The sequence below is a fragment of the Callorhinchus milii genome, unplaced genomic scaffold (assembly GCF_018977255.1).
Source record: "Callorhinchus milii isolate IMCB2004 unplaced genomic scaffold, IMCB_Cmil_1.0 Scaffold13, whole genome shotgun sequence".
Classification (NCBI taxonomy): domain Eukaryota; kingdom Metazoa; phylum Chordata; class Chondrichthyes; order Chimaeriformes; family Callorhinchidae; genus Callorhinchus; species Callorhinchus milii.
Window position 1 is genome coordinate 17,619,552 of NW_024704754.1, and position 15,313 is coordinate 17,634,864.

General features: G+C 43.1%; 2 protein-coding genes across 2 annotated transcripts; both read right to left on the bottom strand.

Annotated features, from left to right (window-relative positions):
* Positions 1-1,398: 1,398 nt before the first annotated feature.
* On the bottom strand, positions 1,399-5,612 carry LOC103184171. The gene is made up of 8 exons (XM_007902041.2): positions 5,546-5,612; positions 4,757-5,014; positions 4,365-4,478; positions 3,660-3,749; positions 3,455-3,529; positions 2,326-2,406; positions 2,048-2,091; positions 1,399-1,728 (listed from the first exon to the last, which is right to left on the bottom strand). Exons 1-8 carry the CDS (start codon positions 5,610-5,612, stop codon positions 1,660-1,662), a joined length of 798 nt encoding a protein of 265 aa, XP_007900232.2. The 3' UTR covers positions 1,399-1,659.
* On the bottom strand, positions 5,094-13,997 carry LOC121850055. The gene is made up of 8 exons (XM_042340089.1): positions 13,937-13,997; positions 12,233-12,301; positions 11,100-11,372; positions 10,645-10,980; positions 10,310-10,567; positions 6,697-7,032; positions 5,546-5,817; positions 5,094-5,426 (listed from the first exon to the last, which is right to left on the bottom strand). Exons 1-7 carry the CDS (start codon positions 13,995-13,997, stop codon positions 5,771-5,773), a joined length of 1,380 nt encoding a protein of 459 aa, XP_042196023.1. The 3' UTR covers positions 5,094-5,426; positions 5,546-5,770.
* Positions 13,998-15,313: the final 1,316 nt, after the last annotated feature.

Below are 15,313 nucleotides of genomic sequence, written 5' to 3' on the forward strand. Positions count from 1 at the left end.
GACAACTCGAAGATGTGATAAGGCGCTATATCAAATGCAAGGATTATTATTATTATTGGATAAATGTTTTGCGAGCTGTGATATTGCATCAAATTCTTTGCATGTTGCTTCAAAGAAACAAAAGAATCTGTTCTTTTGTGGTTTCCCTCTACTGTTTATTGACGTAATCATACAGGAACGAAATGACAAAACAAAGGTTACCAACTTCTCCGCGTTGCAGTATCACCTAATGTTAACACTATCAATAATAATACTTAAAACATTTTCCTTTGATTCGAGATTAATTTCACTGAAGCCAAGAAAAAGCCATTGGTTTATGACATTAAATAGCATTCATTTCAACTTGAGAGTATGTGAAGTGACCAGTGTCACTGGTGGCTTTAAGTTTCTGTGGGGAAACACTGGGTTTAATCTTGACCTCAAATCCTCTTGAGTGTGTAAACAAACTCAACTGGACTAACAATAAAAGCAACCAGAAGGTCGTCTTACCCACAAGCACAGTCACTATGTCTTACATTAAATGTTGTGAAGCTCTTTGAGACGTCACAACGACACGATAAGGCTTTGGATCAAAATGCTTGTAGAATTATTTAGAGCTTCCCTCCCGGTCCGCCCCCCCCCACCCAGGCCCTTTCCTATGATTTGTTTTGGCTAAGCTTGTTATATCGGCAGTAGCTGAAATTATCTATGATGATGTTTGCCATTTGCAAGTTGTGTTTGTGCTTGGAAACTGTGCTGCAATTATTCTGGTCATAGAACTATTGTGTAATGGATAGATTTCAGGCAATCGGGTTCCTGAGCTATATTGCTAAACAAGCAAGCTAAAGCGGTTTTAGCTGGTTAGACTCCAGCAGTTACACCAACCCATACTCTGGGGTCCCCAAGCCTTGGCTCTTGTCAACCTGCGCCTAACACTTCCCGGAATTAGGTAAGCAGGATGCATCCGTCCAGGGAGAAAGAGAGAGAGAGAGAGAGTATTCCATTCCCAACAATCTATCTCTGGAATTTCCATGTGTAGGTGAGATGCGTGGAATCTTCAGTTTGGTTTGGATACTCGTAAGCAATGGTGATGGGTTTCTGCATGTGTCAGACATCCGACTGACCAAAAAAATATATATCTTCAGAAGTCATACTCTGGCTCTGGTCAGGCTGAACCAAGAGTAATGGGTACAGTTCTGGTTGCTGCGACAGGATTGGACTCCTCAGATCTCAGAGGTAGAAGAGCATACAAGACGATGCCCAGTGTTAGAGGAATGAGTATTGAGCAAAGGTGAGACAACCTCGGGCTCTTCAGTCTTGAGAGAAGATGAATTAGAGGGGACCTTATAGAGGTGTATTCTAAATGGGATTGAAACAGAAACAATATACAGAACAATATTTTAGGATACACCAGGACAGTAAAGCAAGAGGACATGGGCTTAGAATTGCAAAGGGCAATTTCAGGTCAGACACCAAAATTTCCCTCGATCGACTAGAATAGGATGCCAGGAAGGGTGGATGAGGTGGTTGAGATGAGGATTCCGGATTCAGTTAGAAAAAAAACACAGGATGGTCAGAAGGGTTTTCTAGAGGGATAACACCAGATGGGCCAAAGGGCCTTCTTCATGATTTCAATTCCCGTGGCTGCCATGTTCCAGATACCCTTTCTCCAGCCTCATGTCAATCCTGAGTTCCATTTGTTACACTTGCATAAATAACACAAGGCTCCTCGTCTGAAGTACCGAAGTTCTGGTGGAAAGGAATCAATCATTAAAGAGTGAAATATCATTGCATTTCAATGTCAAGTAAGACTTGTTGCCACTTATTAATATTTCGGGGAAAATAGTCCACACTGACATTTCCTTGGACTATGTTGGGGTAAAATTTGCGGTATTCCTTGAAACATCCCTTAACATATTTAAGGAATGATTTGAGTAAAAATACCCAGTTGCATCCTTCCAACTAACTAGTTTGCTCCTCTCAATGCTGAGAAAGCAATATTAAACAGAACAAAATAGAACAAATACCCGCAAACGTTACTCATACATTTTAAAAATGATATACTTACAGCACTGGGCTCTTCACTGTTGAATCGCTTCTTGCTGTTGGAACCTGTGACAAGTACAAACATCCTGATTAGAGGTTCACACTGGTGTGTCTGACTGAGAACTTAAGCAACCCATCTTACTAGAGAAATGGACTTGGACAACCAAGACATTGAGATGGGCCAGACATTACCTGACCAGCTCCAATGGGCTGAATGGGCACCTTTCTGATATGTTGTAAATGTTTATGCCTGCAAACTATATGGCAGTGTTTTACCCCATAATAGTCCCAAGTGTTCACCTGATTTAACTTGAAAGGTGACAGATGCATAGTGGATCTCTTCACTCTTCATTTCTGCTGGGTTATGAGTTTCAGCATTCGCTGCAAAAAAGTAACATAAAGCATCAAGTTCACATCTTGGTGTCTACAGAGTTAATAACGAATCATGGCTCTATTTCCTGTAAGTGACAGTTTTCATTTCCTCCACTACTTCTGCTTAAACTTCCCTGTGGTTTGAAACGATCAAACTGCTTCACTCTTACAAGATGATTTGGCTTGGTTTAGGGATCGCTTTTTTCTAAACATTATTCACAAGGAGCTGAGCTTCTCTTGATAAGGTTCACTTCACCAATGGCCTTTGTTTCATTCCAATCAGGAACGAGTTGTACAACCCCTTTGGTTGGCCAACAAAATAAATTTTCAACAAAATAAATAGTTTCTTGATTGAATATTTCTTGATTCATGGCGTAACTCTGCTATTTTGTTAGTTCTATGATTATTTTGTTGGCTCACCAAAAGGGTGGTCCACCACTGACTTAGTCATTTCGCTGAATAAATGAACTGGATATTGGTCCAAGTCCGTAGAGGCATGGACCGAGTTCACACCCTGTTTTATTGAAAATTCTTGAAACATCTCACAGCACATTTCCATTCTCTTCAAACCACTTGGTTAAAGCCAACTGAAATGCAACTAAAGTCCATTAAAATTTTCAAGACTGAGGTGGATATATTTATGTTAGGTCAGGGTATCAAGTGATGTGGGTCAAAGGCAAGTAATTGGAGTTGAGGTCCAGATCAGCCATCTAATAGAATGGTGGAACAGGCTGAAGGGGCTAAATGGCCAAACCCTGCTCCTTCTAAGTCCAAACTGATTTACTCTTGACAGTTTGTATTTCACCACCCTTTGACAAAGCTTCCTGAAACAATATACCTTCAAATGAAAGGATTGGCTTTCATTTTTTTTTGAAGAATTTGATCATGAGTTGGGTCATCATCTCTACCACTAAGACAACAATGGATGTCCTGATCTCAGACATGTCACAGGAGCAAAGAAGCTAAGTGATAAGGTGAGGACGCCTCCTTCTTTCCAACCAAAGTTTCCCCTTCCTCAGTCCCTGGTCGGTACACACAGTATAAAGCCACTTAATACCTGATGGCTTGGGTTCTCGTTGACTGAGAGTTGCGTATTCGTCAAAGTTGCTTGAATTTGTTGCACTTTTAGATGCTGGGAGGGGAAGAAAAAAATCCTATTATAAAGTTATATTTTCAAATGTTAAAATGGGTCCCTGACTATTTTCTACAAATCGTGCTGCTGTTACGTTGACGAACATAGACTGTGGTCGGCTAAAAGTCACCTTGTACATATTGGACATTTGAGTAAAGTAATGATCCATCGTCCAGGTATTCTCCTTGCTGTTGAACCTCCTGCCTTTTGTTTGCCGAACCTTTAGATAGAAACAGAGAGAGCCTGAGTTAAACGTACTTTTGTCCTACTGATCCTCATGGATTGAAACAGACAACAATACAGTACAGATTTACACTGATACAGCGGCTTTTTACGACTTTTTTTGTCATATTTCAGGGTGTGCCATTTTCTCGGGCGGTGAGGGGGTCGGGCGGTGTCAGGGCTTCTTCCAACTCCAATGTTTCCACCCACAAACTTGACGGTATATTCTGTGAAGCGCTCTGAGATGCCGTAGGGCGTGGAGGGCGCCAAATAAATCCGAGTTGTTGTTGTTATTGTTGTTGTAGATGGCATACAAATGTGGAACTCTATCTGATTTGTAGAGTCTTAAGCATGGAAATGGATTTCCGCGTGTGTCAAACCCCAAAAAGAGTCATTTTGTGAACCTCATGCATTTAAGCATATAAATGGAATCTTGTTGTTGACGTTGTTGTTAAGCATCAACCGGTCTGTCACAACATTGGACTCCAATGAAAAGAATTTAAATGATTACGTTCTTTAAAATATTAATATGTGCTTAGTATGCTCCATCGTCAAATGATGATGTATCCCTTACTCCTAATATCTCATCAAAGATCTAAGTTACGCAACTTACCCGAAGCCTTGAGCTTTATTACAACCAGAACCACCGATACCAGTAAAATAAAGAAGAGGACCATCAGAACGCTAACATAAAGGAAGATACTGATATTTGAAGAGCCTTTATTTTCTGTTGGAGAAATAAACATGCATGTGAGAACAATCCTGGCTCGTCAGTTAAACTCCAGTCCCTTCTCCGAGGCAAATTCCTGGGCATAATGTTTTTTTAAATGATTTTAATCAAATAATCTGACTTGTGTATGACTCCACTCTAAACAGTGACGAGTTAGAGAATGTTGACCTGTTGATCTGCTAAACAAGTTCCGTCTGTGTAACGCTGATGTGATAATTACCACCGACAAACGTTAGCACATCACATGCTACATTTTCCTCTCCAGAAACACTCACCACTGGGCTCCAGATAATAGGGGATTATGACCCTGGGGCTGTTTTGATGAAACAGAACACATGTCCAGGTCCCCCCATCAGCTCCCTGAACACTCAGGCTCAATGATTTCTCTTCCTGAATCTCTGCCTTCAGTGTTTTTTCTGTAATGAATGTTTTGCTGTCATTTCCCATCCAGACCAGTCTGACTGTCTCAGTGACTTCAGAGACGGAACAGATCAGGTTAGTACTCACTCCGCCAGTCCCTGTGTCAACTGTGACTGTGGGAAGAAGAACATGAGTCAGATCCTAAACCAGGGCTTTGCCATTGAAACCACTGTCAGGGTCTGGCTCATACCTTTCACTGTTATTAGCTTCACAGTCGCATACGAAAGTGTACCAACAAAGCACGTGTAGGTTCCTGCATCTTCAAACATCACCGGGACAATGTGCATCGTAAAGTCTTTACCATTGAAGAGCGTAGTAGCTGGTCTCAATCTCTCCCCAAAGTGCGTCCTGTTTATTTTATATTCTGATCTTTATGAACAGAAGCTATTTGTATTTCTGGATAATCAGAATAAACTGGTTTCCACCTCCAGGTAAATTGATTTCCAGTTTGACTAAATTTGCAAATTAGGTGCAGTTCACTGTGATTTGTGTTTGACCGATAAATTGTAGATCTAACATAACTATCTGTAAAATAAATGAAGAGAATGTTAGGTTTTTAACAGTGTTTAACTGTTTTACACCAACAAATGTCAATATCCAGTATCTCTCGTACAATATTCAGTCACACAGAGGTTTAGACTTACATGTGTAGACCTCAAAATCCATGTCAGCCGTGAGAACAGTGGAGCCATTGTCCTGCACTTCACACATATATTTCTGTTTGCCGTCCCCTCTAACGTGTCTGACTATCAGATACAGTGTGTTGTTCATCAGGAGCTGCTCTGTGCTGTTCCCGCTGTTGTGCTGTGTGGACTCTCTGTGTTTCCACTGAAGACTGACGCCATCTGGGAGTCTGGAGATGCTGCAGCTCAGGTGACATCATTGTCTGAGTAAACAGGATATCTGTTCCTTTCAACTGTGAACAAAAGCCAAAAACATTGGATGGATCACGGTTTTCACTCTACATGACCATTAGCTCCTGCTCTCAATTTCAGTTTGATTTCTGCAACCAAGTTTTATTTTTGGGGTTTGCCGGGAGTCTGACTCACACAGAAACCCATCACCGTGTCTGACACTATTCAAACCATCCTATATATATAACAATAAGTAATCCTGGCATTTGATCATGTCATTGAGCAGTTTCAAAGGAATCTCAGAATACACTGTCATGTGTATTGACTGTATATTTTGTGGAAGAAGCCTTTTTTTAATCACAAAACATACTATATATACATATTCTACCTACATAGAGATTTTCCCTGCAGTAGGAATGCAATGTGCACCCTCTCCCTGGAGGGATACACTGTAATCCCTAATTCTGTGGGTTTTGGGTGCAGGGTGACAAGAGCTAAGTCTTACGGACTCCAGAGTGTTGATTGGGTCCTTCTGGAGCTTCACCAGCTAAACCTGCCTTGACCTTCCTCACAATTGGTGTCTCCTACTCTCTCCACGGCCTCCAAAGATCTCCTCCAGCATATACTTATCCATTTCTTTTGGAGGTGTAATTGACCCAATGCCGTGTGATTTACTGGGCGTCTGTTACCCACGTTCACTGCTCTGTGGGAAAGGGAACAATTCTCCTGATCTCCAGACCCGCTTTGTGTTTTAGTCGTGAACAATGAAGTCTGAAGGGTCGGGCAATCTGTGTGTTCACTCACTCGGAGCCACAATATGAAATACATTTTTATTGCACCTTTTCTGTCCTGATCCCCAACTGTTCTTCGCTTCGGGACTGAAAGGCAATTTACAAATGTCATTTTGTTGTAGTTGTTGTTCTCTCGCTGGTTAGACTCACCTTTGACTCCAACAGCTTCGTACTGATTCAGAGTTTTATTGTTCTCGGGCTGTGTGAGCAGGAACCATCCCGCACATTCATATCTAAGATTTGTAACTTGCACATTAAAGGTATTGCTTTCCTGTTGTATCTCTAAGTAACACACATCGTCGTATGTATTGCTCCGGCTTAGTTCCCACTGCTGATTCTTTTGAGTGAAAGTCATCAGGGTTTTGTCAGTGCTTTCCTCAGAATGAGGTTTCCATCTCCACATGACTGGTCCGTTTCCCTGGACGTCTGATCCAATCAACTTGAAGTTGCCTTTTCGATCTAAAAAATAAGTACGATTTGTACTTCCTGCAAAAAGAAAAATACAATAGATACAAAACATGAAATAACTGCATGTCACAGGAGAAAAATAATTATCATCTCTGTCCTTTTCTGAGGTGTTGTTATTTTTCATTCCTTCAGCACCTCCTGTCCTGTCATCGTCCATGTCTGGTTATGACCTAACACCAACATAGTCCGGCCTCGCCTCATTTTACAAGTTGTTTTGGTGCCAAATGATATTTTTTTTGTGTCATCTTAAATATTATCCCGACTTTCTGATGTCATTAATGTGGAGTCCTGTAGCTCAGTGGTTAGAGGACTCGCCTTGCAAGCGAGTCACCTGGGTTCAATTCCGGGTAGGGTGAATCTTGGGCAAGTTTCCTTACTCCACACAGAGCCTAATAATAATCCTCTCCAAAACAAAACAATAATAAATCGGTCATTTTCAATCTACGACTGTTGGGCACATCTGTGTGTAATTGGCTGCGCCTTTCGCCCACAAATATACGGTCAATTCACTTTACAGCATATTCTGTGAAGCGCTTTGAGACATCTGGAATATGTGAAAAGCACCTTATCAAATGTAAGGATTATTATTATTATTATTATTATTATTATTAATGCACTTGACTTTAAGCAGCAATTAATGGAGACGGACATGGTCACAGGTACAAGTTTATCATATTTCTAATGACCAGCTAGTCACTACCTTCCTTGGTATGGAGGTAAAACAGTGGCTCTTGTGGCAGAAGAGACCTTGGTTTAATGTCTCCTTTGAAGGACGTCAACTGTGATAATGCAGTGCTAACTGAATATCACACTGACTCACTCAGGCACTGTGTTTAGCAGAGAAGCAAGCTTCTAGATCAACAAGTACTTGCATTTATATAGCGTCTTTCACAGCTGCAGCTTCTCATAGAGCTTAATAATGACGGTTCCTGACTCTGAGATGGAGGAAACATAAGCACGGTCGGAGAGGAAGTAGGGGAAAAGGTGGTCTGATTGAGGGAGAGAGTTCCAATCCTTCGGGGCACAGTGGCTGAAAGCTAAAAGCATCCAGATGTGCCTCACTTGTCCTAACAAAGCTCGTGTCCTCTTTTCCCCACTGTGTGAGGTGTTCACAGAAGTTGACGTTTTAACACATCACAAATTTATTTACAAAATCCTCCATTTCAAAATTTAAAAAGACGATGTATTTGGTGCGAGTGAAAGAATGTCAGTAACGCTACCAACAATAGAGACAGGAAGAGAGACACAGAGATGGAGAAAGATATTGAGCTGTGGCAGCACAACTAAAACGGACAGAGTCAGCCGGGGCTCAGAGTCTCTCCCATCAGAGGTTGTGGAGAATTCTCCGCCAACGGTTTACAGTCCCGGGATAACCTGCCCTTTGAAAGCCGGCAAGAAAAACGATTAAAATTATTTCAGTTCGAATTATTTTCATGCATCCTGGAAAATAAAACCTAAATGGGGTAGAGGAGGAAAGAGATCAAGGGGTATACACATACACAATTCACTAAAAGTAGCAACGCAGATTAATAAGGCCATAAAAAGGCAAACCAGGCATTGGGGTTTATCTCTAGAGGGATAGAAATGAAAAGCAGAGAAGTTATAGTAAACTTCTACAGTACTTTGGTTGGACCAGACTTAGAATACTGTGTGCAGTTCTGGTCCGCACATTATAGAAGGGATGTAGAGGCACTGGAGAGGGTGCAAAGGAGATTCACAAGGATGGTCCCAGAACTGAGAGGTTATACCTATCAGGAAAGGCTGAATATACTTAGACTCTTTTCTCTTGAGAAGAGGAGGGTAAGGGGTGACCTGATAGAGGTCTTTAAAACGATGAAAAGTTTTGATAGGGTGGACATAGGGAAGATGTTTCCACTTGTGGGGGAAGACCAAAACCAGGGGCCATCAATATAAAATAGTCACAAATATATCAAATAGGGAAGGTAGAAGAAATTTCTTCACACAGAGAGTAGTGGGAATGTTGATAATGCTATCGCAAGGAGTTGTTGGGGCAAATAGCACAGATGTATTTAAGGGGAAGCTGGAGAGGTACATGAGGGAGAAAGGAATAGAAGGTTTTGCTTGAAGGCTTAGTTGAGGAACGACAGGAGGAGGCTCATGTGGAGCATAAACACCGGCTTAGACCAGTTGGGCCGAACGACCTGTTTCTGTGCTGTATATTCTAATGTATTTGGTCCATTTCCTGTTCTTGAGTTGCTTGTCATTGAACAGCAAAGCTTCCACCCGCTGGGTACAAAACACTGGAGTAACCAGGGTGTAGCAATCCATTATATTAACGGGAATAACACCTGAACAGCAAACTCAGTGATCAGGAGTGACTGTACCAGCGATCAGCCCACAGGACCCACCTCACAAGATCACAGCCCTCGACTTTAGCTCCTTCTGAACCTGACTGATACTTTCTACCAAACAGGACTGCGATGGTTAGAGACAGACACTTACCTTGTGGGCAAACACAGGGCAGCAGAACCACAAGGAAGCTGAACGCCAGAGCACCCAGCATTTTGACCAAGAGCGTCTCCGCTCAATATCTCTCTCCGATTCTCTGGATGTCTCCGCCTTTGGCGGATGTACTCGGAGCTGCATAAGGTGTCAGAATGACGCAGGTTTCCCGGATACATTTCTGTTGCTAACGGGGAAAATGGGGAACCTCACAGGCTAAAATAGCATTCACTCAGCCCCACAGCCCATTCTGTGTGAGCAGAAGTCACCTGATCTTCAGACAGTGAAATGAGTGCAGGCGGATTAATAATTGGGGAGACACCCACCTCAGAGCTCATGTGTGCAAACGCATGAACGCAGTGGAAAGAATTGATAAAATTCCAACCAGAAGGACAACAGGGAAGCCGAGATCTATTTGGAAATGTTCCCGCCTGGCAGTGAGCCTGACTATGTGGTTACGTCTTTTCTACACACCACAAAGAGGAGAGTTTTAGAGTTTCGAGATAGCAAATAAAACCATCGTCAAATTTCTGTCTCTCACCTCTCACTGTTGTCGGTGCTATTCTAGAGTTTCCCCCGGTATTCTGGCCAACAATCCCCCAAATCAAATTGGTTATCGGTATCATGGTGTTTTGGGGTCGAAACTCTGCGCCTTTGCCCCCCTACCATCACACAGTCACTACACTTCACGGTAAATCTTGGGAAGCGCTTTGGGACGTCCTCCTGATGTATAAAAAGCGCTGCAGCAAACGTAAGGATTATTATTGGCATTGATTACACGGCTCTCTGCTTGTCGAGCTCCACCTGTATAAAGTGAAACAGAAACACTCACCACTGGGCTCCAGATAATAGGGGATTGCGACCCTGGGGCTGTTTTGATGAAACAGAACACATGTCCAGGTCCCCCCATCAGCTCCCTGAACACTCAGGCTCAATGATTTCTCTTCCTGACTCTCTGCCTTCAGTGTTTTTTCTGTAATGAATGTTTTGCTGTCATTTCCCATCCAGACCAGTCTGACTGTCTCAGTGACTTCAGAGACCGAGCAGATCAGGTTAGTACTCGCTCCGCCAGTCCCTGTGTCAACTGTGACTGTGGGAAGAAGAACATGAGTCAGATCCTAAACCAGGGCATTACCATTGAAACCACTGTCAGGGTCTGGCTCATACCTTTCACTGTTATTAGCTTCACAGTCGCATACGAACGTGTACCAGCAACGCACGTGTAGGTTCCTGCATCTTCAAACATCACCGGGACAATGTGCATCGTAAAGTCTTTACCATTGAAGAGCGTAGTAGCTGGTCTCAATCTCTCTCCAAAGTGTGTCCTGATTATGTTTATATTCTGATCTTTATAACCAGAAGCTATTTGTGTTTCTGGATCATAAGAATGAACTGGTTTCCACTTCCAGGTAAATTTATATCCAGGATAATTATATTTGCAAATTAGGTGCAGTTCACTGTGATTTGTGTTTGACCGATAAATTGTATATCTATCAAATTCATCTGTAAAATAAATGAAGAGAGTGTTAACTTTTTAACAGTGTTTAACTGTTTTACACCAACAAATGTCAATATCCAGTATCTCTCGTACAATATCCAGTCACACAGAGGTTTAGACTTACATGTGTTGACCTCAAAATCCATGTCAGCCGCGAGAACAGTGGAGCCATTGTCCTGCACTTCACACATATATTTCTGTTTGCCGTCCCCTCTAACGTGTCTGACTATCAGATACAGTGTATTGTTGATCAGGAGCTGCTCTGTGCTGTTCCCGCTGTTGTGCTGTGTGGACTCTCTGTGTTTCCACTGAAGACTGACGCCATCTGGGAGTCTGGAGATGCTGCAGCTCAGTGTGACATCAGTGCCTGAGTGAACATAATGTTCCTCCTTTTCAACTGTGAACAAAAGCCACAAACATTGGATGGATCACGGTTTTCACTCTACATGACCATTAGCTCCTGCTCTCAATTTCAGTTTGATTTCTGCAAACAAGTTTTATTTTTGGGGTTTGCCGGGAGTCTGACTCACACAGAAACCCATCACCGTGTCTGACACTATTCAAACCATCCTATATATATAACAATAAGTAATCCTGGCATTTGATATTGCACTTGATCATGTCATTGAGACATTTCCAAGATCTCAGAATACACTGTCATGTGAATTGACTGTATATTTTGTGGGAGAAACATTTTTTTAGCCACAAAACATACTCTATATTCTACCGAGATAGAGATTTCCCCCATAGTTGGAAGGCAATGTGCTCCCTCTCACTGGAGGAACACACTGCCATCCCTAATTCTGGTGAATTTTGGACGCAGGTATCAAGAGCTAAATCTTACTCCAGAGTGTTGATTGCTGGAGTTTGACCAGCTAAACCTGCCCAGATCTTCCTCACGATCGGTCTCTCCTACCCTCTCCGTGGGCTCCAATCCTCTCCTCCAGCAGATACTTATCCAGTTTCCATTTGGATGCGTAATTGACCGATCGCCGCGTGATGTACTGGGAGTCTGTTACCCACATTCACTGCTCTGTGGGAAAGGGAACAATTCTCCTGCGCTCGAGATCCGTTTTGAGTTTTAGTGGTGAACAGTGAGGTCTGATGAGTTGGGTGCTCTGTGTGTTCACTCACTTGGAGCCACAATATTTGTTATTGTACCTTTTCTGTCCTGATCCCCAACTGTTCAGCGCTTTGGGACTGAAAGGCAATTTATAAATGTAATTTTTTTGTTATTCTCTCACTCGTTAGACTCACCTTTGACTCCAAAAGCTTCGTACTGATTCAGAGTTTTGTTATCCTCGGGCTGTGTGAGCAGGAACAATCCTGCACATTCATATCTAAGATTTGTAACTTTCACACTTAAGATATTGCTTTCCTGTTGTATCATTTGGTTAAACACATCGTTGTATATATTGCTCCGGCGTACTTCCCACCGCTGATCCCTTCGAGTGAAAGTCACCAGGGTTATCTCAGTGTTTTCCTCAGAATGAGGTTTCCATCTCCACACAACAGGTCCGTTTCCCGGGACCTCTGATCCAATCAACTTGAAGTTGCCTTTTCGATCTAAAAAATAAGTTCGATTTCTATTTCCTGCGAAAAGATAAAGGCAATATATACAAAACATGAAATTACTGCATATCACAGGAGAAAATAATTATCATCTCTGTCCTTTTCTGACATGTTCTTAATTTCCATTCCTTCAGCACCTCCTGTCCTCATGTTATCCATGTCTGGTTATGACCTACACCAACATAGACAGGCCTCGCCTCATTTTGCAGGTTGTTTTGCCAAGTAATATTATTTTTCCTTTCTGTGCAATCTTAAATATCATCCTGACTGTCTGTTGTCATTAATGCACTTGACTTTAAGCAGCAGTTAATGGAGACGGACACGGTCACAGGTACAAGTTCATCGTACGTTTAATGACCAGCTAGTCACTACCCTCCTTGGCTTGGTTAAACAGGGACTCTTGTGGCAGAAGAGATATTGGTTTAATGTCTCCTTTGAAGCACGTCAACTGTGACAATGCAGTGCTAACTGAGTGTCACACTGGCTCACTGAGGCACCATGTTTAGCAGAGAAGGAAGCTTCTACATTATACTTGTACTTATATAGCGCCTTTCACATTGGGGAAGCTTCTCACAGGGCTTAACAATGGTGAATCCTGACTCTGAGACGGAGGGAGGGAGGAGAAAACCTAAGCACGTTTGGAAAAAAGAGTCTTCAGTAATGATTTAAAAGAGAGGAAGTAGAGAGTTCCAATCCTTCAGGGCACAGTGGCTGAAAATTAAAAGCATCCAGATGTGCCTCACTTGTCCTAACAAAGCTCGTGTCCTCTTTTCCCCACTGTGTGAGGTGTTCACAGAAGTTGACGTTTTAACAAAGTCACAAATTTATTTCCAAAATCCTCCATTTAAAAACTTAAAAAGAGGATATATTTGGTGCGAGTGAAAGAAAGTCAGTAACGCTGCCAACAATAGAGACAGGAAGTGAGGCACAGACATGGAGAAAGAACTCGAGGTTTGACGATGCACAAATTAAAAGGACAGAGTCAGTCGGTGCTCAGAGTGTCGGCCATCGTCAGGGGTTGTGGAGAATTCTACGCCACCGGTTTACAATCCCGGGACAACCTGCCTTCGAAAACCGGCAAGAAAACCGACTAAGATTGTTTTAGTTGGAAACATTTGGTCCGTTTCCTGTTCTTGAATTGCTTGTCATTGAACAGCAAAGCTTCCACCCGCTGGGTACAAAACACTGGAGAAACCAGGGTGTCGCAATCCATTATATTAACGGGAATAACCCCTGAACAAGAAAAAATCAGTGATCAGGAGTGATTGTACCAGCGATCAGCCCACAGGACCCACCTCACAAGATCCCACCCCTCGACTTTAGCTCCTTCTGAACCTGACTGATACTTTCTACCAAACAGGACTGCGATGGTTAGAGACAGACACTTACCTTGTGGGCAAACACAGGGCAGCAGAACCACAAGGAAGCTGAACGCCAGAGCACCCAGCATTTTGACCAAGAGCGTCTCCGCTCAATATCTCTCTCCAACTCTCTCGATGTCTCTGCGTTTGGCAGATGTTTACTGCGCTGTACAATGTGTCACAATGACGCAGGTTTCCTGGATTCACTTCTGTTGCTGACCTCACAGCTAAAATAGCATTCACTCTCGCCTCAGCCCCACAGCCCACTCTGTACCAGCAGAAGTGCGGCAGCTTAGCGTTAGGTGTTGAAACTGTCTGCAATGTGTCGTTCAGTTGAAACTGGAAGATATCTGTACAACAGCAGTTTCTACACACGACTGTGCCCACAATTTCTCTTGGAGAGAATCTCCGCCGAGTTTCCACAATCCACCCAAGGAGGAAAAATTCTTTCTTTCGCTTCACGGCTGATTTGGGGAACTCGCTGCCTGCAAATTGGCCGCTGCCTTTCCCGTTGCTTCTCTGCAACATCCTGCCGAGTGCTTTGAGATGTGTGTCATTGTGGTCGCAAAGTTAAGCGCGAGGGTTATTTCACAGCGTCGGCCTGGCTCAGTGGTAGCACTCTCGCCTCCGGTGTCTCTCCAGGTGTCCTGGCCAACAATCTCCCCCCAGTAAAATTGAACTCTCGCTCCCCCGCATTTTGAGCTCAAAAACACACAGTCACTCCACGTTACAGTGTACTCTGTCGAGCACTTTGAGACGTCTCAACAACATGATACCCACAGCCCACAGCATTATGACTCAGAGGCGAGAGCGCTACCACTGAGCCAGGCTGACGCTGTGAAATAACCCTCGCGCTTAACATTGCTGCCACATCTCGAAACATATGGCAGGATGTTGCAGAGAAGTGTATTTAATGGGAAAGGCAGCGGCCAATTTGCAGGCAGCGAGTTCCCGAAATCAGCCGTGAAGCGAAAGAAAGAATTTTTCCTCCTTGGGTGGATTGTGGAAACTCGGCGGAGGTTCTCTCCAAGAGAAATGGTATCAAATGCGATGATTTCCCGGGTCTGCTCATGTCAGAGCTTCTGAAAGGAGGAAAGTTGTGACGTGTCGTGTCTGATCTTATCTCTGTGTGTGCTCTGAACGAAAGTTAGCAGATATGCGATCAGGTTGTAAAAAAAGCTTTATTGATCATTTAGCGAAACTGGTGTATTAATACACCGAAAGCCAAACGGCGGTTACACAGAGAATAATCTGAACGGGAGCAGAATGTCCAGGGAAGGGAACAGCCTGTGGAACGCAAAGGTGGAAGCCCGATCTCCTACACTGATGGTAAGAGGTGTCAGCCCGGCTCAGCTGGTAGCACTCTGGCCTCCGAGTCAGAGGGTTGTGGGTTCAAGCCCAATGT